Source organism: Brienomyrus brachyistius, chromosome 19, assembly GCF_023856365.1.
Source record: "Brienomyrus brachyistius isolate T26 chromosome 19, BBRACH_0.4, whole genome shotgun sequence".
NCBI classification, from domain to species: domain Eukaryota; kingdom Metazoa; phylum Chordata; class Actinopteri; order Osteoglossiformes; family Mormyridae; genus Brienomyrus; species Brienomyrus brachyistius.
The window spans coordinates 619510-641767 of NC_064551.1; the positions used below are offsets into that span (position 1 = coordinate 619510).

General features: G+C 45.8%; 8 protein-coding genes across 10 annotated transcripts in view; 5 read left to right on the forward strand and 3 right to left on the reverse strand.

Moving 5' to 3' along the window:
- Nucleotides 1-13017, forward strand: part of LOC125714377 (histone H2B 1/2) — a 105691-nt gene extending 92674 nt beyond the window's left edge. The window contains exons 1-2 of one of the 3 annotated variants that reach the window (XM_048984921.1): nt 819-988; nt 9182-13017. In XM_048984921.1, the coding sequence (XP_048840878.1) occupies nt 863-988; nt 9182-9430 (375 nt within the window). In that variant the 5' untranslated portion in view covers nt 819-862 and the 3' untranslated portion in view covers nt 9431-13017. Of the gene's footprint in view, nt 1-818; nt 989-8256; nt 8389-9045 lie in introns of those variants that run through there. The other 2 variants (XM_048984920.1, XM_048984919.1) reach the window with 2 other exon arrangements.
- LOC125714370 (histone H1-like) lies at nt 3641-4390 on the forward strand. The gene has a single exon (XM_048984909.1). It carries the CDS (start codon nt 3713-3715, stop codon nt 4334-4336), a length of 624 nt encoding a protein of 207 aa, XP_048840866.1. The 5' UTR covers nt 3641-3712; the 3' UTR covers nt 4337-4390.
- LOC125714384 (histone H2A-like) lies at nt 4852-5339 on the forward strand. Its single transcript, XM_048984928.1, has one exon. The coding sequence runs from the start codon at nt 4896-4898 to the stop codon at nt 5280-5282; it is 387 nt and encodes a 128-aa protein (XP_048840885.1). The 5' UTR covers nt 4852-4895; the 3' UTR covers nt 5283-5339.
- Nucleotides 6097-6585, forward strand: LOC125714375 (histone H3). The gene has a single exon (XM_048984916.1). It carries the CDS (start codon nt 6118-6120, stop codon nt 6526-6528), a length of 411 nt encoding a protein of 136 aa, XP_048840873.1. The 5' UTR covers nt 6097-6117; the 3' UTR covers nt 6529-6585.
- On the forward strand, nt 7964-8303 carry LOC125714392 (histone H4). Its single transcript, XM_048984937.1, has one exon. The coding sequence runs from the start codon at nt 7992-7994 to the stop codon at nt 8301-8303; it is 312 nt and encodes a 103-aa protein (XP_048840894.1). The 5' UTR covers nt 7964-7991.
- Nucleotides 13018-16463: 3446 nt separating the features above from the next.
- Nucleotides 16464-21972, reverse strand: LOC125715064 (uncharacterized). The gene is made up of 4 exons (XM_048986293.1): nt 21447-21972; nt 19233-19345; nt 17583-17856; nt 16464-16970 (listed from the first exon to the last, which is right to left on the reverse strand). Exons 1-4 carry the CDS (start codon nt 21849-21851, stop codon nt 16545-16547), a joined length of 1218 nt encoding a protein of 405 aa, XP_048842250.1. The 5' UTR covers nt 21852-21972; the 3' UTR covers nt 16464-16544.
- On the reverse strand, nt 17493-18009 carry LOC125714383 (histone H2A-like). Its single transcript, XM_048984927.1, has one exon. It carries the CDS (start codon nt 17952-17954, stop codon nt 17568-17570), a length of 387 nt encoding a protein of 128 aa, XP_048840884.1. The 5' UTR covers nt 17955-18009; the 3' UTR covers nt 17493-17567.
- On the reverse strand, nt 19206-19566 carry LOC125714393 (histone H4). Its single transcript, XM_048984938.1, has one exon. The coding sequence runs from the start codon at nt 19523-19525 to the stop codon at nt 19214-19216; it is 312 nt and encodes a 103-aa protein (XP_048840895.1). The 5' UTR covers nt 19526-19566; the 3' UTR covers nt 19206-19213.
- Nucleotides 21973-22258: the final 286 nt, after the last annotated feature.

Here is a 22258-nt window from a genome sequence, read left to right on the forward strand (position 1 = left end):
TTAGAGACAATGGTGTGAGAATGAACTAGCAATTTTGCCGAGCAAAACGCTTGAATCTATATCTCCTTATCGATGTTGATATATAACTGGTGTAGGGTGTAAAATGCATGAGACCCGGGAACCGGCAAAAAATGCGAGTTTATGAACTTTATTTTGAAGACTTTTCATTAAATAAAGTGGAATAGAATCCGCCCCAATAAGCGCAGTTTTTCTGCCGGCTCAGGTCACCATTTCTGTTCGGGTTACTGTTTTATTAGGCTGATTAACAACCATGGAAGTGTGGCCGTGAATCGTTTGATCAACTACATTGGCACGACAATATAGTGTCGACTCCTCATTTGTGCTGAAATGCTTCAATTAAACGGCTTGTGCTTCGGCTTTTTTCGTAAATGAGAAGTGTTCGTTGTGTCCGTGTTACCTGCAGAGAAGTTAATTTGTGTTGATTTCTGCAGTGGCAGATTCGCAAAGTCTTGGAGGGATCAAAATATGTTTGAGGCCAACAATTATATGGAGAATTATATGGTGCTTGTTAACCGTGCTCGAAGGTCAGCCTATGTTAAAATGGCTAAAGGCAACAAAATAAAATGCATACTATTAAATAAATACTATTTTACTAGTAAATTCATAAAAATAATACCATTTTACTTTTTGAATTCCGGAGTGCAAAATGGCTGTGTGTAAGAAAAAGGGCTTCGTGAAAGGAGCAGGACTTAGCCAATAGAGTTTGAATGCCATTTGGCGGTCTTTTACTGTCCAATGAAAAGACTCTCAGAGGTTTCCTGCCTGATTTGCATAGCATCATTATATAAAGAGGTCGAGTTATCCTGTTCGCCATTGCTCGTGTTTGGTATTGAGTAAAAATATGCCTGAGCCAGCGAAGTCTGCGCCCAAAAAGGGCTCGAAGAAGGCAGTGACGAAGACTGCCGGAAAGGGGGGAAAGAAGCGCAAGAGGACCAGGAAGGAGAGCTACGCCATTTATGTGTACAAGGTCCTGAAGCAGGTTCATCCAGACACTGGTATTTCTTCCAAGGCCATGGGTATCATGAATTCTTTCGTCAATGATATCTTCGAGCGCATTGCCGGTGAGGCGTCCCGCCTGGCTCACTACAACAAGCGCTCCACCATCACTTCCAGGGAGATCCAGACAGCCGTGCGCCTTCTGCTTCCTGGCGAGTTGGCCAAGCACGCCGTGTCCGAGGGAACCAAGGCTGTCACCAAGTACACCAGCTCCAAGTAAAGCCCCTGCCGCTTTGCAAAAGAAACCAAAGGCTCTTTTAAGAGCCACACACAAAGTCAGAAAGGAGCTGATGCCCTTATGTAGTTTCTCACATTTAAACGATTTTGTATTGTGGTTGTATGCTAAATTAGGAATGACTAATTGGGATGTTCTGAGCTTACTAGAAGGCTAGTGGTTCATCAATTCTGGGTTATTTCGGAGACTTCTTCACGTGAATTTCTGGAAGGGGGGGGTTAAGGATCCTAAAGGCTCCTCAATTATCTGTGGGTGTTTGATAATGGTGGGGGGTTATTTTGTTTCAGCGAGCTCATATTTTGCAGGTGGTTTAGATCTAGGTACTTTTTTTATTAACTACAATTGTAGTTGTCGAGCAACTGGTTTTACACACATTTCCAAATACTGGGTTCTTGATGCATTCCTCGGTAGGAAGGTTACTTCTGAATGGTCCTGCACCCAACTGCTGGATTTTCTGAAGTTGTTCCTTTCTGTAGTATTGCCTTTCCCCTTTATTTGACCTTGTGTTGCGAATCTGTTTTCGATGCTTGTCCAGATCCTTCTCACAAATAAGTACCATAAATATAAAGGATCTGATTTCAAGTCCATACAGATTTCTCGACACACTTTAAATTCCCTGCTGCAGTGATACTGTAATGAGGGTGTGCCCTAATCCTGTTGGCAGTACATGAGGCTTTACAACCCTAAGTCAGTAGGGTTCAGTCCGGATGACAGGGATGCGTTTACTATAAGACAATGGTTGGTGAGTTTTACTGCTGGTAGCCTGTGTGGTTAACCTGTAAATGCTGTAACTCACCCAAAACAACTTAACTCGTCTGAAAAGCAAAAGATTCTATCAATGAAGTTTTCATTACCATCAGCATCATTTTAACTTTGAGAGTCAAAATGTTTAGATATATTGTCGGCCTGTCAGTGTCTGTATGCGCCTGAGCTCAGTTCTGAATGAAAGTTTCCCGTCTTGTCATTCTTTCTGACCGATCTTTTTTCTAAGAAAACTAATTTTATTTCTTGTCATAGATACTAGTTTCACCAGTGCAAAGCTCTACATTAGTGTGTAAAGTTCACTGCCAAGAGAAAGTATGTGTGCATGTTTCAGATTTCGAAATGCAGTGCAATAAATAGCAAATACACAAGTTACATAACACTGCAAAATGGCAAGAAAGTCGTGTACTTTGGGAACCAAAAATACAAGAATTCCACATCACTGCAGATCTTTGGATGTATTATTGAATTTCATTCTGAAAGGTTGGTTAAGGTGTTTGGTGCCTGGTGGCTTATATCATGATGAGTTTCATATATAGTTTTGCATTTGTAATTATTACAATGGGAATCTAATCTATTTGACCAACAAAATGAAAGCAAATGAAACTGATCTCAGATGATGACAATGGTACAAGACCACTTGAATGTGTGTACTAAAACATTTGGAGATTCATGGGAAGCAATGAACAATTATGTTCGGCTGTCCACACATATCATCATGTAGGAATTACATTTGTCTCAAATTTTAGTTGTCATTTGAAAAATGAAGGAAAACCGAGAAGAACTGACAAAGCTTAAAAGAGGACATCTGTTGGGAGATATAGATTTAGAAATTATTTTTTATCAATAATAATTATAAAACAACGAATATCAAGGTAAGGCAAAAATGGTTTCGAGCTGTACCTTGTAGCCAAATAATTGGCATAACTGTGATTGTAGGCGACATCAGAATTAAGCATCCATTATGTCACGTCGCCCGAAACAAGAAAAGAAAGTGTGTAATGAACGGAGCACTGGTAATAATCATTTCTACTTCGTTTTAAATTTATTTTATCTATTTCATTTTATAACTTTATTGCACTTTTAACATCTTGCATATCGTTCGGTTTATGACATTATGCATTATCAGGGTAATGTATAAAGGAGTAGCGCGGGTACTTAGATAAGGTCTCAAGTGTGCTTTAATGAACTCGAGGTTAATCCGTTTTAAAAATTGGGGGATGACATAACGAGAACACGACCACCTTGTTTAAATACAAAGAGTCTTGCTGTAACCTGCTACCCCGTATGCGGTCTTTAGTTCTGATGTTTTAATATGTTATTTCCCCTAAAATCAAAGCAAAAGCCGTGAACGTTAGCCAATCTTCAGGGTGGAAGTAAAGTTTTTGAGAAATTCAAATAATATCCAGTGGGTTCTCAGGAAAAACACAGCTTACAGTCAAACAGACGGATCTTATATTAAAGCCACATGTGTTAGTAAACACTAATACAGCTCATCGGCTGATTTTAAAGCAGTTTTGCGCGAGGAGAAAACACAAGTGAAAGCAGCGTCGCGCGCTCCTTACAGACAGCGCCGCGTAGGTTGAGTCTACATGGTTCTCATGTCGAGTTTAAGGAGGACCCACCGTGATGCACCAGTACGAACAGACCAGTTCCCTGACTGTGTGTCATATCCGAAAGTGAAGAGTTAATAGGAAGATGGCAGAAGTCGCTCCAGCTCCAGCCGCCGCTCCGGCTAAGGCAACCAAGAAGAAAGCGGCACCTAAGCCGAAGAAATCAGGCCCCAGTGTCGGGGAGTTGATTGTGAAGGCTGTGTCCGCCTCCAAAGAAAGGAACGGCCTGTCTCTTGCCGCTTTGAAGAAGTCTCTGGCAGCCGGTGGCTACGACGTGGAGAAGAACAACTCCCGCGTAAAGCTAGCGATTAAGGCTCTGGTGACCAAAGGGACTCTGCTTCAGACCAAGGGAACCGGCGCCTCTGGCTCCTTCAAGCTGAACAAGAAGCAGAGCGAAACTGTCAAGAAGCCCGCGAAGAAAGCCGCTCCTAAAGCCAAGAAGCCAGCAGCAAAGAAACCCGCGGCGGCGAAGAAGCCTAAGAAGGCGGCGGCCTCAGCAGCCAAGAAGCCGGCAGCCGCCAAAAAGTCTCCCAAGAAGGCAAAGAAGCCGGCGGTAGCCAAGAAAGCGACCAAGAGTCCCAAGAAGGCGAAAAAGCCGGCGGCAGCAAAGAAGGCCACCAAGAGCCCGAAGAAAGCAAAGGCAGCCAAGCCTAAAGTCGCCAAACCCAAGGCTACCAAAGCCAAAAGAGCCGCTCCCAAGAAGAAGTGAAGGGACAGCTGCTGATTTCTAAACTTTTGAGAACAAAGGCTCTTTTAAGAGCCACCCACTGATCTCAGAAATAGAGCTTTATCTTCTTTAAATTGTACTTCACCTAAACGATAATTTTGCACTCCAGAAACGTGTGTTATGTAGGGTGGGGCGTACACAGACACTGCTAAGTGTTTCCTCCCATCATTATTGTATGTTTACTGGTATTTCTTGTAAAATAAGATGTATTACGACATAGAGGAAACAAATGAATAATAATAATGAAATCGAAAAAAACTAATAGTCTATGCCTTAAAGATGTAACGTTTTAATAGATAAGAGAAAATGTTTAATAAGCATATAGCACACTTTATTGTCAGGCAAAGTATTGCGTATAAACATTTTAATAGGAAATGTTCATCCCGCCATCATTCAACATTTGGGAGGTTCAGTCCTTCGATTTGATTGGACAACATCACATGAACGGGGGCAGCCAATTAACTTGCTGTATGTCGTATAAGTGAAGGAGCCCAGAAAAAAGAGTACTATTGTTTGTCAGACTTCTGCGCGTGGTGAGGAAATGAGTGGTAGAGGCAAAACCGGTGGCAAAGCTCGCGCTAAGGCCAAGACTCGTTCTTCCAGGGCTGGCTTGCAGTTCCCTGTCGGCCGTGTCCACAGGCTGCTCCGTAAAGGTAACTATGCTGAGCGAGTTGGTGCTGGAGCTCCAGTCTATTTGGCTGCTGTGCTCGAGTATCTCACTGCTGAAATCCTGGAGTTGGCTGGTAACGCTGCCCGCGACAACAAGAAGACGCGCATCATTCCTCGTCATCTGCAGCTTGCTGTTCGTAACGACGAGGAGCTGAACAAACTGCTGGGCCGTGTGACTATCGCTCAGGGCGGCGTGCTGCCCAATATCCAGGCTGTGCTGCTGCCCAAGAAGACCGAGAAGCCGGCGAAGACCAAGTAAACTGGGCATCTTGGACTTCCGTTAACCACCAAAAGGCTCTTTTAAGAGCCACCATTTTTTCCCAAGAGGGCCAAAATCTTATGGTTGTGAAGACGTCAGTCGATCGTGTTTTTGCATTACTTTTATGGTTTTCGATGTATTAAATGCATAGTGTAGGTTTCTAAAGTTCCGCAAATTACCCAGGACAGCGTTTTTATCTGAAAATGCACAGGGTTCTGGCCATGAAAGCTGGACTAACGTGGAGTCACCCCCCAAAATACATCATGTTTTTTTTTTTTTTCTTTTTGGACTGCGTCGAGGCGAGTAAAGGTCTTCCATTACATTCGTAATGGACATTTTCATTCTCATTCCCCAGTTGCACTTCATCTGTATATTAACACGAGATTCAGTTTATAAAAAGAAAAAATCAGTTTTGCATATCTATTTGTATATTTACGTCGTGTACATACACTATTCATTGCGGAATACATCGTATCACTTTATCACTCATTATTCTGTCCCATACGTACACTTTACAATACATTTTGTGGATGCAATTTACTAACAGCCAGAAGCTTCCATTTGGTGGTCATGTTTTTCATGCCTCTGGATATATATACAGTTTGTTGCAACGTTCGTAATTTCCATAGTGACAGCTGAAAAGGTCGGGGGCGTATTTGACTTTGTGCGCCATTCAAGCTCTTCATCCAATAAGGAGATGAGCAAAGACATCAACGTACCAATGGATGCGTGGAATAAACTCAACCAATCAAAGCGGCTCAGTATTGCTTTAAAAGTTCGTGTCGCAGTAAAGAAATCTACAGTTTTCTTTGAGAAGTAGAAAAAAGTTATAAGCATGGCAAGAACCAAGCAGACCGCGCGTAAGTCTACTGGCGGCAAAGCCCCCAGGAAGCAGCTGGCTACCAAAGCGGCACGTAAAAGTGCTCCGGCCACTGGCGGCGTCAAGAAGCCTCATAGATACCGGCCCGGAACCGTGGCTCTGCGAGAGATCCGGCGTTATCAGAAGTCCACCGAGCTGCTGATCCGCAAGCTGCCCTTCCAGCGTCTGGTGAGGGAAATCGCTCAGGATTTCAAGACCGACCTGCGCTTCCAGAGCTCGGCTGTTATGGCGCTGCAGGAGGCAAGCGAGGCGTATCTGGTCGGTCTGTTTGAGGACACCAATCTGTGCGCCATTCATGCCAAGCGAGTGACCATCATGCCTAAAGATATTCAGCTGGCTCGCCGTATCCGTGGTGAACGTGCTTAAATTGGTTTTAAGTTTAAACAAAACCGAAACAAAGGCTCTTTTAAGAGCCACCTCAAGGATCACGGAAGTGCAAAATTTTGTCTTCGTTTTATTTATCTCACAAAGTGTTTTTCTTCTTAGATTATACAAGGTCCTATTTGGAAACAAAACTGGTGATTGCTTGGAACTAGATGCAGAGCTCAATTCAAGTGACAAACGCAAGATGTATGCATGACCTAGATGTAAATTTTATATTGACAGTATCACATTGTATATTAAGCAGGAGGCTGTAATACTTCAGTTAAACAGTTCGGGGTACAGAGGGGTGGAAAAAGTGCAGGGTGGGTGATGAATGGCAGGAGTTACTTGTGACAGATGGGTATCAGCAAGAGTGAAAGGGAAGGTTTGAAAGGTTGGAGATGGTGGAATGGCAAAAAGGAGGCAGAGTAAAAATTTCTATTGGGAGTGATAAGGATGGGCAGGATTATGAATGAGTATTTTAAAGGGGCGCATCAGGTTGGATGGTTTTTAATCAAAGCCAGAGAGGCTAGATTGCGTTGGTTTGGACATGTACAGAGGAGAGATACTGGCTAAGGGAGGTCTATTGGTCTGGTGAGAGAGGACATGCAGGTGGTTAATGTGAAAGAGGAAGATGTAGAGGTAAATTAAATCAGATGGTCTGCAAGGTTTCATACAATGTTTTGCATATACCATATTCATATCAAAGCACCACATATCGCGGGTACACTTGCCACTGCACTGAATCAGAACAGTCCAAAGAACATAAAAGGTGTAACCTCACTGCTTAATGTACTTTAAGCAACATGCTGTTTACTGGCCAGTATTATGTAATGAGAACAAAGTTGATTATTAGTTCAAACAAAAATGTTATTTTTAAGGCTAGTAGATTATTTACTTGCTGAATATTGCAATTTGATCTCTGCCACTAAGCTGTATATTTAAAGTTACTTCATCTGCAGTATTAGGCAGCAGGCCTCAACAATTTGGAAACAAAAAGAGACCGAGGGTTGTATCTGAGATTTTGAAAAGCAAAGAAAGAAGTGGACATAACCTAGGTCAGGTGTGTTGCGCGCTCCTTGGTGTTGAGAGCTTAATATTCTACACAGCCTTGAAATGGACCGATAATTTACAAGGAAATCTACTTCCTGCAGAACTTTGTAGCTCAATTTCTGGATAAATATCCTCCATGTGCTTGGGCAGAAAACTTCCTAGTCTCATTATAAAAGTATCCACATGTCTTTCACATTCCAGCTTCAGAAGCGGAAAAAGGCCAGAATCATGTTCGCCTTGAAAAGAGGCAAAAAACACGAAGTATACAAAGATAACTGAACCATCTTCAGTGAGCGGAAACGACCAATCAGCCCGAAGTTGCTGCATGGTTTCAATCAGGTAGGGCTTATGTGTATAACAGAACATGGACGACGTAAGCTTCAATTGCTTTCGCTTTGAACGCAGAATTAACTATGTCTGGTCGTGGAAAAGGAGGAAAGGGGCTTGGAAAGGGAGGCGCTAAGCGCCATCGCAAAGTCCTTCGTGACAATATCCAGGGTATTACTAAGCCAGCTATTCGCCGTCTTGCCCGCCGAGGTGGTGTCAAACGTATCTCCGGTCTGATCTATGAAGAAACCCGTGGTGTGCTGAAGGTGTTCCTGGAGAACGTCATTCGCGACGCCGTTACCTACACCGAACACGCCAAGAGGAAGACCGTCACCGCCATGGATGTCGTGTACGCTCTCAAGCGCCAGGGCCGCACTCTGTACGGCTTCGGCGGTTAAGCGTGAGAGCAACAGCGAGTGAACCTACGCACCCAAAGGCTCTTTTCAGAGCCACCCACTTCGTTCTAAAAAGGCAAATGGTCATGTACGTGGTAATATGTTAGGGGATATGTGCGTATGTATGCGTGCATGTATGTGTTACACCCAATTAGCTTTCGTGATCAAGTAGAAATAGTTTTACATCGCTATATCTGCCAGACAAGTAGTTTTAGCGACACCTTTAATGCAATTACGTCAGCAGCGAGAAATTACCGCTGCTGCAGGCTTTGTAGCAAAGTTGTGGGTGGAAAGATCTCAAAAAGATTTCGGACTATTTGATGAAACGGGACAGAGTGAAGTTGCATTTTATTCGGCGTCAATTACTCTGAGTTGGGGTAGGAGCTGCTCCGCTTCTCGGTGGTAGTTTCTCATCTGGACTGCTTTCCAGCCACAGGGATACTTAGGCAAGTTGGCGTACTTTAAAAAGGATACATGAGATCGTTTTTAAATCGGTTAGCCGACAGTTGCCGTTTTACTTTGTAAATTTCCGTAAATATAACATGCTTCTATTTTGTAATAGACACAAGCTTCATGCGTAAGAAATGGGTTTCGCGATAGTAGCGCTTCTGAGCCAATAGAGTTTGAATGTTATCGGGCGGTCTTTCAGCGCCCAGTAGCGTTCTTTACCATCCCTGCCTAATTTGCATATGGCCTAAATATAAGGAGGTCGAGTAAGCGGCAAGTCATTCTTCTTGTGTTAAAGGACAGAAGATATGCCTGAGCCAGCGAAGTCTGCGCCCAAAAAGGGCTCGAAGAAGGCAGTGACGAAGACTGCCGGAAAGGGGGGAAAGAAGCGCAGGAGATCCAGGAAGGAGAGCTACGCCATTTACGTGTACAAGGTCCTGAAGCAGGTTCATCCGGACACGGGTATTTCTTCCAAGGCCATGGGTATCATGAATTCTTTCGTCAATGATATCTTCGAGCGCATTGCCGGTGAGGCGTCCCGCCTGGCTCACTACAACAAGCGTTCCACCATCACTTCCAGGGAGATCCAGACAGCCGTGCGCCTTCTGCTTCCTGGTGAGTTGGCCAAGCATGCTGTGTCTGAGGGAACCAAGGCTGTCACCAAGTACACCAGCTCCAAGTAAAGCCCCTGCCGCTTTGCAAAAGAAACCAAAGGCTCTTTTAAGAGCCACCCACAAAGTCAGAAAGGAGTAGACGCTGTTAAGTAACTTCTCTATGTATAAGTTGAATGAACATGAAATACGTGTTACAATTTAACACAAGCATCGATTCGGTCTGTCACAATTATTTGTCTGCTAAATAGTATCGAATAAAATTTCCTCTGTTACTTGGCAATATGGAAACACGTTACAGAACGAAAACGCAATTGTTTGTCAGTATTGCAGAGCTTAAATATCACTACGACAAAACTGCAACGCAAATACATCTCTAAAAGGACTTATGGTTTCACTGAATCGCCCTAAAATGCTAGATTCGCCATAGATATGTGCAATTTAAGCTTTCGGAGTAGCTTAGCCTTTTTTTCATCAATTTGAATCAATTTACTTGCTTTATTACTTTAGCGGTGGTTATTTTGACGAATTGGAGAGGATAGTTAGCCCTCTCACTTAACCGCATCATCTTGCATACTTACTCTATTAGCTTTAAAATACGTGAATCCTTTGTTTGGCAAGATAGGGAAAAAAAGACATATATACGAAATACAGGCCACTCCCACAGCAGGGTGTTGTAGGGTCCCTGTTACCCTAGCAGATTTAGGGGGTCCAGTACTTTACAGAGACTCTTGAATATATAAAAATATACATAAGATTGGGCAGGGGGCCCAGAATTCATATGTACAACTCTGGGTGTGAGATAACAGCAGCCTCCAGCAAACCAGTGTCATCCTGTGATTTCTTTATCAGACAAATATATACTGTGAGCCGAAATGAGCCGCACCTTGGACCTGGGCTGGAGATTCCTGGTTGTCATGGCGATTAATCTCTGCTCCTATACAGTATTTACTCAATGGCATCAAGTTGGTTTTGACATCAGGGACTTGTGAAAATAGCGTTTATAACAGAGGTGGCTGCTCCACAGAGGTAGAGAAGGTATCTGCTTTTTACTTGAAATTAAATTATGAAACAAGTAACTTTGAAATAACACATTACTAGTTCTGTAATTTAAAACACATTTTCAGTGTTATTTAGATATATTTAGTATTGTAATATTACAAAATGTATAACCTTCTTACCCACTCAATGTATTTGGCCACCTGTCACCACTGATACAACCAGCTTGGGTGACAGAGGCAGTTACCAGGAGAAGATAGAACATACGCTATATTGCCAAAAGTATTGGGACACCTGCCTTCGCACACAACTGAACTTTAATGACATCCCATTCTTAATACAGAGATATACAGGCCACGCCCCCTGGGGTGGTGAGTGGCGCTGCCGGCTAAGCCTTTGTGTCTATGATCAGAAGGTTGCTGGTTCAAGCCTCAGGCAGAGCAGTATCTGTTTTTGCGTCACATCACCCGGCAGATCATTATCATGAACCCTTAAGGGCATTGGGTTGGAGGATGGATGGTGGCACGACGCCCTGAGTGACGGGGCCTGTGGTTAAGTAGGTCCCTGGTTCGAACCTCGGCAGATCACGTGTGTTTTTGCGTCACGTCACCCGGCAGACCATTATCATGAACCCATAAGGGAGTTTGGTCAGAGGATGGATGGTAGCGCGACGTACTGAGTGACCGTACCCGTGATTGAAAAGATCACTGGTTCTAGCCCAGCCTTGGCCGAATAGTCACAGGGTAGACCCTAGAGCAAGGGCCTTAACTCTAACACACAGAGACATGTGTGTCAATCTGTTCTTTGGCAAGATAGGAAAAAAAACACATATATACGAAATATAGGCCACACCCCCTGGGGTGGCGAGTGGCGCTGCAGACTAAGCCTCTATATCTGTGATCAGAAAGTCGCTGGTTCAAGCCCAGCCTTGGCCAAATAGTCACAGCGCACATCCTAGAGCATGGGCCTCAACTCCAACACGTACAGACAGGTGCTACGTGTGTGAATCCTTTATTTGGCAAGATAGGGAATAAAAAGACATATATACGAAATTCAGGCCACACCCCCCCGGGGTGGCGAGTGGCGCTGCAGGCTAAGCCTCTGTATCTGTGATCCGAAGGTCGCTGGTTCAAGCCCAGCCTTGGCAGAATAATAACAGAGCAAAGGCCTTAACTCTAACGCATAGAGACAGGTGCTACATGTGTGTGAATACTTTGTTTGGCAAGATAGGGGAAAAAAGACATATACACGAAATTCAGGCCACACCCCCCCGGGGTGACGAGTGGCGCTGCAGGCTAAGCCTCTGTATCTGTGATCCGAAGGTCGCTGGTTCAAGCCCAGCCTTGGCAGAATAATCGCAGAGCAAAGGCCTTAACTCTAACGCATAGAGACAGGTGCTACATGTGTGTGAATACTTTGTTTGGCAAGATAGGGGAAAAAAGACATATATACGAAATACAGGCCACACCCCCCGGGGTGGCGAGTGGCGCTGCAGGCTAAGCCTCTGTATCTGTGATCCGAAGGTCGCTGGTTCAAGCCCAGCCTTGGCAGAATAATCGCAGAGCAAAGGCCTTAACTCTAACGCATAGAGACAGGTGTTACATGTGTGTGAATACTTTGTTTGGCAAGATAGGGGAAAAAAGACATATATACGAAATACAGACCACTCCCACAGGAATGGAGAGTGGCGCTGCAGGCTAAGCCTCTGTATCTGTGATCAGAGGGTTGCTGGTTCAAGTCCAGCCTTGGCCAGATAGTCACAGGGCATTTTTTTCTTTTTCCAAAAAATTTTTTTGAAAAATGGACTGGTGGGTGGCTAATCCTCTGTGCTTGTGATCGAGTCAGTGTGCTCGAGCCTGCCCTCAGCACAATAGTTACAGGGCAGGCCCTCGAGCACACTGACTGATCCTGCAGTGCAATCTCTCTCTCTCTCACTCCACCACACTCCACACACACACACCACACACTCCACACACACCATGCACTCCTCCACACCACAGGGCCAGTCAGTGCTTTCAAGGGTCTGCCCAGCAACCACGCTGCTGAGGGCGGGCTCGAACCACCAACCTCAACTTTCCGATCATAAGCACAGCGACTTAGCCCAGTGAGCCACGCACCAGTCCCATTCAGCCAGGCTCTGAATTTAACTTTTGACTCTCAAACACGTATGGGTCAGAGCAGATCCACTTTACGGATCTGTGGCGATTTCTGAGCAACTATTTATCCGGATCCGGTTCAGACTCAACTTGCTATGTGGCCCCTTTAGTAGCAAAATTTCACAAATAGACTTATTGCACTGGTGGCATCCTATCATGGTACCACGCTTGAATTCACTGAGCTCCTGAGAGCAACCCATTCTTTCAGAAATGTTTCTAGAAGCAGCCTGCATACCTAGGTGCTTGATTTCATACACCTGTGGCTATGGAAGTGATTGGAACACCTGAATTCAATTATTTGGAGGGGCGTCCCAATAATTTTGGCAATATACTCTTTTTCCTTATTGTCATGTGTATCCTTACCACTGTTGTACATGTCATCCTGTTGTGTCCCTAACTATGCTACTGTGTGTGACCTCCCCCTATTTGCCTGCTGTGTGTCGCTGTGCGTTTCCTTAAGTACGATCCTTTTAAGGACGACATTAAAGGAGCAACTTTGTGTCAGTTCACGCCTCCTTACTCTTCCTCAGTCTGTCTGGCACCACAATACAAATAAAACCGACCGCAGCTCTGAAAAGTTGCGTACTACAGGCGCATGAACATCAATGTAATAGATCCAAACTCCAGACGACATGTGTCCAAACCTAAAGCGCACTTGATGCCGCATTCAGTGCAAATGTAATGAAGACGGAGGATATTTTTCATGTGTTTGCCAAAAGCACGACAAACTAGCTCCTACTCCAGTTTCAGTGCTGCTTCGGACGAGAAGCCCCGCCCACCCAGCAGCAACCTGTCCTCCCCCCATCAGGCCGCATACATGGAATGGCGGGATGGCGACTATGAGCACAAGAGCAACTCGTCCTACGAGAAGGACAGCCCCAGCTTTGCCGAATCGCAGTTTCCAGCAGGCAGCTCACGCTTACCAGAACAGCAGCTCACCAGCGACAGTGCCGGACTCCCCGCAGGGAACGACCCAGGATGGGGGTGTCAGTGCATCTCGGGGCACAAGGCGGGGGACGACCCGGGACGGGGGGCGTCAAAGCATCTCAGGGCACAAGGCGGGGGACGACCCGGGACGGGGGCGTCAAAGCATCTCAGGGCACAAGGCGGGGGGACGACCCGGGACGGGGGGCGTCAGTGCATCTCGGGGCACAAGGCGGGGGACGACCCGGGACGGGGGCGTCAGTGCATCTCGGGGCACAAGGCGGGGGACGACCCGGGACGGGGGCGTCAGTGCATCTCGGGGCACAAGGCGGGGGACGACCCGGGACGGGGGCGTCAGTGCATCTCGGGGCACAAGGCGGGGGACGACCCGGGACGGGGGCGTCAGTGCATCTCGGGGCACAAGGCGGGGGACGACCCGGGACGGGGGCGTCAGTGCATCTCGGGGCACAAGGCGGGGGACGACCCGGGACGGGGGCGTCAGTGCATCTCGGGGCACAAGGCGGGGGACGACCCGGGACGGGGGGCGTCAGTGCATCTCAGGGCACAAGGCAGGGGGACGACCCGGGACGGGGGCGTCTGCATCTCAGGGCACAAGGCGGGGGACGACCCGGGACGGGGGCGCCAGTGCATCTCGGGGCACAAGGCAGGGGGACGACCCGGGACGGGGGGCGTCAGTGCATCTCAGGGCACAAGGCAGGGGGACGACCCGGGACGGGGGCGTCTGCATCTCAGGGCAGAAGGCGGGGGACGACCCGGGACGGGGGCATCAGTGCATCTCAGGGCACAAGGCGGGGGACGACCCGGGACGGGGGCGTCTGCATCTCAGGGCACAAGGCGGGGGACGACCCGGGACGGGGGGCGTCAGTGCATCTCAGGGCACAAGGCAGGGGGACGACCCGGGACGGGGGCGTCTGCATCTCAGGGCACAAGGCGGGGGACGACCCGGGACGGGGGCATCAGTGCATCTCGGGGCACAAGGCAGGGGGACGACCCGGGACGGGGGGCGTCAGTGCATCTCAGGGCACAAGGCAGGGGGACGACCCGGGACGGGGGCGTCTGCATCTCAGGGCAGAAGGCGGGGGACGACCCGGGACGGGGGCATCAGTGCATCTCAGGGCACAAGGCGGGGGACGACCCGGGACGGGGGCGTCTGCATCTCAGGGCACAAGGCGGGGGACGACCCGGGATGGGGGCGTCTGCATCTCAGGGCAGAAGGCGGGGGACGACCCGGGATGGGGGCGTCAAAGCATCTCAGGGCACAAGGCAGGGGACGACCCTGTGGTGGGAAAAGCTGAGTACCCAGCAGCCCACAATGACACGGGAGAACATGCAAACCCCACACACAGCTGAGACTCACACACTGGATCCAGAGGTGTGAGGCTCCAGTGCTCACCACTGCGCCACCAGGCTGCCTCACCCCAAACTGTCCTTTTCCCCAAACATCCATCCATCCATCTTCTGTAACCATTCTTCCTATTCAGGGTCAACTAGGGTCCAGAACCTATGCTGGAGACTATGGGTGCCAGGCTGGGAGCAACGCAGGACAGGGTGCCAACCCATCACAGGGCACACTCACACACCATTCACTTACACACACACACCTATGGACAATCTAGCAACTCCAATTAACCTCAGCATGTCTTTGGACTGTGGGGGACACCAGAGTACCAGAGGAAACCCCACGACTACATGGGGAGAACATGCAAACTCCACACACGGAACCAAGGTGGAGACTCGAACCCGGGTCCCACCGCCAGCAAGCTGCCCTTTCCCAAACATTATTAGTATATTACTATAGTGTGATGATAGATAAATATGGGTCATTTTATGTATATACACTTTACAGACATATATACATATACAGATATACATTGTCTCAAGACTGAACAAGATTCTGTGTTGAGTTATCACTAGGAAAGATGAATAGTTGTATTTGCAATATTAATTTAGTTTTAAAAGCTCTAAAATACAACTACGACCAAGTATTGGGCAGATTTGTTTTCAAACTAATATTTCACAGTATGTGTGTTTTGCCGGTATTAAAAGGTGAAGGAGGATAGGTGTTTTAACAAAACACAATAAGGCCAAATGTAATAAATTATAAACAAAGGCTTCTTCTTCTCCACCTGTCGACCGAGGAGAAATCTCACCACGCTCCTCTCTTCAGAGCTGCTTCAGCTCAGTAATATCTCCAAGCAATGAACGCTTTTCAGGTCCTGTCACATTTTCCCAGCCATTCGGCTCTCATCTTCCTTGTATGTATGGAATCACTGTCTTGTTACATTCCCTCGCAGATAGATGGGCTGATAGAGTTAATGATTCCCCTCAAGGTCCATTGTCAAGGTCCTAAAGCAGCAAAACACCCCCAGACCAGCACACCCCCACATTACTCACCACCAGTGCAGGGTTCTTACTGTAGCCCCCATACAGTACTGACTTTCCTCCTCAGTCCACAACACCTTCTTCCAAGGCCCCAGGACTGATCCAGGTACTTTAAAGCAAAGTGAAGACCTGTTTTCATGGTGTTTTTACACTGGTAATAGTTTCTGCCTCCTGCATTTCTAATTTTAACCATCTTTGTTAGAGAAACCAGAATCACAGCAAAGCCAATTTAAGAGGCTTATTATCCATTGTTTTGTGTGCTTGGATTTTCTCATGCAATACACGATACTTTCAATTAGAAATTGAAATAAGACAGACTTCCCACCACAGGTTGAAATCGGTAACTTTACCTCCCCAACTTCCACAAGTTGTAGCTCATACCATAGAAGTTTAATCAATGGAGAGATCTGGGGATCGACTGGTTTGACTGATTATAGATATAAACCCGAGTCGCCAGATCATTTAAGAATTACATGACAAACCCATATTACATAATTCTAAACGAAGACAATTATGTGAAACAAAGTACGCTGTTCAGGTTAAAATTCACTTACTTGCTGGCTCCGTGGTAAAGAACTGAGACTAAAACTGTACTAGAGATATTTGCTTTTTCTTAAAGAATATTGAAGTGGCTCTGAAAAGAGCCTTTGGTTTCTCTCCGCAGACTTATGCGGGTGGGAGAGCAGGAGTCAATGAAAGCCAATTTAAGCACGTTCCCCGCGGATACGGCGAGCCAGCTGAATATCTTTAGGCATGATGGTCACTCGCTTGGCATGAATAGCGCACAGGTTGGTGTCCTCAAACAGACCGACCAGATACGCCTCGCTTGCCTCCTGCAGCGCCATAACAGCCGAGCTCTGGAAGCGCAGGTCGGTCTTGAAATCCTGCGCGATTTCCCTCACCAGACGCTGGAAGGGCAGCTTGCGGATCAGCAGCTCGGTGGACTTCTGATAACGCCGGATCTCTCGCAGAGCCACGGTTCCGGGCCGGTATCGATGCGGCTTTTTGACGCCGCCTGTGGCCGGAGCACTTTTACGTGCCGCTTTGGTAGCCAGCTGCTTTCTGGGCGCTTTGCCGCCAGTAGATTTACGTGCGGTCTGCTTGGTTCTTGCCATGTTTACGACTTCACTCTATTTCCTAAATAAAACTGCAAGTTTATTTGGAGCAACAAACGTATAAAGCAGTACTACCATTTACTAAGCTTTGATTGGTTGAGGTTATTTGGTACAGCGTCTTGGTTCCTCGCTTTATTGGATGACGAGCTTTAGCGCCCAAAGTCAAATACGCCGCTCCCTCTGGCCGTTTTATGCGCAAGTGATCTAAGGAAATCATGGTCTGTTACAGAAAAATTCAAATAAAGTGTAACACACATACAGACGGAATGAAATAAATTTCTAACCATAATGCATGGTGAAAAGACGTTCATGGCTTTGCCGTACGATACGTCGTATTCACATATTGGTGAAAAATACAGCACATTTTTTTTTAATTTGGAGACTGATCTTTACTTTACAGTTCACACATTTCATATTTCATAAGTCTAACACACAGCCTATCATGGCCAGAATGTCATGTATCGAGTTCTGTGCAATAATATAGTACCAATCCAATCTGTTCTACATTTCATTCAGCAATTTTCATTTCACAAGACTTTGGCCCTCTTAGGAAAAAATTGGTGGCTCTTAAAAGAGCCGTTTGGTGGTTAACGCAAGTCCAAGATGCCCAGTTTACTTGGTTTTAGCCGGCTTCTCAGTCTTCTTGGGCAGCAGCACAGCCTGGATGTTGGGCAGCACGCCGCCCTGAGCGATAGTCACACCGCCCAGCAGTTTGTTCAGCTCTTCGTCGTTACGAACGGCAAGCTGCAGGTGGCGAGGAATGATGCGCGTCTTCTTGTTGTCGCGGGCAGCGTTACCAGCCAACTCCAGGATTTCAGCAGTGAGATACTCGAGCACAGCAGCCAAATAGACTGGAGCTCCAGCACCAACTCGCTCGGCATAGTTCCCTTTACGGAGCAACCTGTGGACACGGCCGACAGGGAACTGCAAGCCAGCCCTAGAAGAACGGGTCTTGGCCTTAGCCCGAGCTTTGCCACCGGTTTTGCCCCTGCCGCTCATTGTGTAGTTGTACAAAGATATAAAACAAATGCTGCTTTTCTTCTGGGCTTCCTCACTTATACGACATACAGCAATCTCATTGGCTGCCCCCGTTCATATGACGTTGTCCAATGATATTGAAGGAGTGAGCCTCCCAGTCACTGAATGCTAGCACGGTAAAGGTAAAACATACTTAAAGATAATTCAATATGCAATTGAACTTTCTAAGCAGTATTCTGCCTCCGATAATGAAAAACACTATACTCATTTTTCACAAACTATTAGAGGAAGGTACTAAAACCTACAAATCAAGCCAGAAATTTTGGTGTGGTTTTAAACTTGGACTATCAGCAGCTGCATGTGGAAAATTACAGAAACAGCCCACTACCACCTTAAAAGCACAACAGATTAAAAACAAATAATTTCTGCGTAAGACACAATAGCTTTTTGAATAGCACTTATTCCTCACTAACAGGAGGTGCATACTGCATGACTTACTACGCAGTATAGGATTGATTTTGAAATACTTCTGTGGAGAGAACAAAATTGCCTCGGATGTAAATACATTTCTGATTTACTTGGAACATCATGAGCGGTCAGTTTCTGTCCTCCCGGTCCGTGGAACAAGCTTCCCCAAAACCTGAGGTCTGCTCAAACGGTTAGCTCATTAAAAAAAAAAAACAGGGCTAAAACATTGTTTGCTGCACATTTTCAATAAATACAATGACACACTCGCTACAATGCAACTTCTCAGCCAAACGATCCGGTTTTTTAGGTTAGGTGAGAGGGCAAAATATTCTCTCCAGTTCCTTCTTGCTAAAATTACCATCGCTAAAGCAATAAAGCAAGTAAAATGACAAAAGGCTAGGCTACTCCGAAAGGCTACATTGCCCGTACCTACGGCGAACGTCACGTTTTAGGACGATTCAGTGAAACCCTGAAGTCCTTTTGGAGATGCATTTGTGGTGCAGTTCTGTCGTAGTGATATTTAAGCGCTGCATTACTGACAAGTGTTTGCGTTTTCATTCTCTTCCAACAGGCATTCATATTGCCAAGTAACGGAGAATTTTGCATTCGATACTTAAAAATACGAATAATTGACATATCGAATCGATACTATTAAATGGTAACACGTGATTTCCAATTCATCCTACACATAGACAACGTAAATTTGATTGAAACACAGAAAACACTTAACGGCGATTGCTGCTTTCTGACGTTATGGGTGGCTCTGAAAAGAGCCTTTGGGTTTGTAGATTTACTCGCTGTTGCTTTCACGCTTAACCGCCGAAGCCGTACAGAGTGCGGCCCTGGCGCTTGAGAGCGTACACGACATCCATGGCGGTGACGGTCTTCCTCTTGGCGTGCTCGGTGTAGGTAACGGCGTCACGAATGACGTTCTCCAGGAACACCTTCAGCACACCACGGGTTTCTTCATAGATCAGACCGGAGATACGCTTGACACCACCTCGGCGGGCAAGACGGCGAATAGCTGGCTTAGTAATACCCTGGATATTGTCACGAAGGACTTTACGATGGCGCTTAGCGCCTCCCTTTCCAAGCCCCTTACCTCCCTTTCCACGACCAGACATGGCTACTTCTGCGTTCAAAGCGAAAGCAAATGAAGGTTGTGCCGTCCATGTTCTGTTATACACATAAGCACTACCTGATTGAAACCATGGAGCAACTTCAGGCTGATTGGTCGATTCCGCACTCTCGTTTTTCTGCAAACGGTTCCGTATCTCTGTATACTTTGTGTTTTTTTGCATTGTTTCAACTTCTTGTCTGTTTGCTTTCAAAGTTATTGTTATTATTATTACTACACTTTACCATCTACAAAGGGTATTTTTTTAGAAAATGATGGAGTACGTGATTTTGGCCTTTTAAACATTTTCTGCTTATGAAGATACAACTGGAATGTGAAATACATGCGGATGCTCTTATAATGAGACGAGACTAGAAAGCTTTCTGCCCAAGCACATGGAAGACATGTATCCATAAACTGAGCTGCGAAATTCTGCTTTTAATTGTAAATTTGACCATTTCCAGGCTGTGTACAATGTTAAGAAGTTCCCAACCCCAAGGACTGCGAAACACACCTGACCTAGATCATGTCCACTTCTTTCTTTGCTTTTTGAAAATCTAAGATGGAAGGTTGTGTCTCTTCTTTTTGTTTCCAAATTTTGGAGGCCTGCTCAACTCAGAAAAATAACTTTCTTTTTGCCTAACAATACATGATGACATTTGGCTAATGCTGCAGATGAACTAACTTTAAATATACTGTCTAAAAATACAGCTGATTGGCAGAGATCAAACTGCAATATTCAGCATGTAAATATCCGAATGAGCTTCATTCGCCAAGTGTGCTGGGGCACACAAAGAATTTGGCTCCGGCTGCTAGAGACTCCCCAGTACACAGACAATAAATTACACTATACAAGAAATAAAATTTGAGATACGCACATATGGGTAACATTGTAGAAGTATAAGGGGGGAAATTGACAGAAGGCAGGTGACACAGGTTAGCTGTTTATGAGGGTGACTGCAGAAGGTGAGGGCAGAAGCTGTTCTTATGTCCATGGCTTGTTATTGTTCAATGCACGGAAGGTCTTGGAAGGGACACGTCTCTTCACAGAATCTGATATATGACATCACAGTTCATTCAGGTTGTTGGTTCTACACCTCATCCAAACTACACTCTCCCATTCTCTTCATTGATCAGCCCCTCAAAGTACTCCATCCATTTACTAAATACACTCCTCTCCCTTGCGAGTACATTTTGGTCATTATCCTTTATCACCTTAAGCTAGTGCACATCTTTCGCAGCTTGATCCCTCTGCGAACCAATGGCTACAGATCAAAGCCCACACCACTTTACTGACAAGTGAATCATGAATTACACGAGACACCGGCATTTCTCTCTAGGGGCATCCCATCCCATTCCTTATGCTTTTTGAGAGGCCTGCTGTAAGCTGCTGCTGTATATGGATGGATGTGCATGGATTTCAACACCTAATAAACTAATTTTTCATGTCATACTTCATTTTGAAGGCACTACTAACTTATGCCAACTCATTGAACACTTCCACCACCTGCAGGATTTATCCTCCATTACTCTGCAAGAACATTTAGTTATGACACACACAACTATGGCGATCCCCCAGAGGCAGACCATCGATCATATAGAATCTCCAGAAATTAGAAAATATTACAAGCAAGAATACACTGGACATTATTTCTATTTACAGTGTAAAATAACAGTACTCCCAATATAAAAATCTACATCTAAGCCATCCATACTACATCTTATGTGTCAAATAAATTGTACACTTTAGTTCCAAGACATCACCGCGTAGTTTTATTTACCAATAATGCCTGTTATATTGTGAAAAGAAAAACGTATAAAAGACGCCAAGTAAAATGGAGATGAAATTCTGCGCTTCTGTGATCCTTGAGGTGGCTCTTAAAAGAGCCTTTGTTACGGTTTTGTTTAGACTTGAAACCAATTTAAGCACGTTCACCACGGATACGGCGAGCCAGCTGAATATCTTTAGGCATGATGGTCACTCGCTTGGCATGAATGGCGCACAGGTTGGTGTCCTCAAACAGACCGACCAGATACGCCTCGCTTGCCTCCTGCAGCGCCATAACAGCTGAGCTCTGGAAGCGCAGGTCGGTCTTGAAATCCTGAGCGATTTCCCTCACCAGACGCTGGAAGGGCAGCTTGCGGATCAGCAGCTCAGTGGACTTCTGATAACGCCGGATCTCTCGCAGAGCCACGGTTCCGGGCCGGTATCGATGCGGCTTCTTGACGCCGCCTGTGGCCGGAGCACTTTTACGTGCCGCTTTGGTAGCCAGCTGCTTTCTGGGCGCTTTGCCACCAGTAGATTTACGTGCGGTCTGCTTGGTTCTTGCCATGCTTACGACTTCACTCAATTTCCTAAAAAGAAACTGCAAGTTTATTTGGAATAACACAAACTTATAAAGCAGTACTAACCTGCTTTGATTGGTTGAGGTTCTTTCCACGCCTCCATTGGTACAGCGGCGTCTTAGTTCTTCCTCTTATTGGATGAGGAGCTTTGGCGCCCAAAGTTAAATACGCCGCTCCATCTAGCCCGCAAGAAAATTATAGTCTCGAATTATGTTACAGAAAATATTTACAAACAGCAGTTGAAAACACATAAACTGAATTAATAACTAAATGTTAAAATTGGACTTGGAGAACTGGGAGCGTAAAATGACATTTAATACAAGGCTACGCTAAACGATGTTGTATTCACACAAAACAAATATAAAGTATATTTAATTATGAAACGTTATTGCAA

What these genes read in the sequence shown, in the direction of transcription:
- LOC125714383 (XM_048984927.1), bottom strand. Translation starts at nt 17,954, where the DNA reads ATGAGCGGCAGGGGCAAAACCGGTGGCAAAGCTCGGGCTAAGGCCAAG.
- LOC125714392 (XM_048984937.1), top strand. Translation starts at nt 7,992, where the DNA reads ATGTCTGGTCGTGGAAAAGGAGGAAAGGGGCTTGGAAAGGGAGGCGCT.
- LOC125714370 (XM_048984909.1), top strand. Translation starts at nt 3,713, where the DNA reads ATGGCAGAAGTCGCTCCAGCTCCAGCCGCCGCTCCGGCTAAGGCAACC.
- LOC125714384 (XM_048984928.1), top strand. Translation starts at nt 4,896, where the DNA reads ATGAGTGGTAGAGGCAAAACCGGTGGCAAAGCTCGCGCTAAGGCCAAG.
- LOC125714375 (XM_048984916.1), top strand. Translation starts at nt 6,118, where the DNA reads ATGGCAAGAACCAAGCAGACCGCGCGTAAGTCTACTGGCGGCAAAGCC.
- LOC125714393 (XM_048984938.1), bottom strand. Translation starts at nt 19,525, where the DNA reads ATGTCTGGTCGTGGAAAGGGAGGTAAGGGGCTTGGAAAGGGAGGCGCT.
- LOC125715064 (XM_048986293.1), bottom strand. Translation starts at nt 21,851, where the DNA reads ATGGCAAGAACCAAGCAGACCGCACGTAAATCTACTGGTGGCAAAGCG. An exon ending in AAGCGCCAGGGCCGCACTCT is followed by an intron (nt 17,857 to 19,232) that starts GTACGGCTTCGG and finishes CCGTGTCCACAG; the next exon opens with GTTGCTCCGTAAAGGGAACT. An exon ending in CCAAGAAGACTGAGAAGCCG is followed by an intron (nt 16,971 to 17,582) that starts GCTAAAACCAAG and finishes TTTAGGAAATAG; the next exon opens with AGTGAAGTCGTAAACATGGC.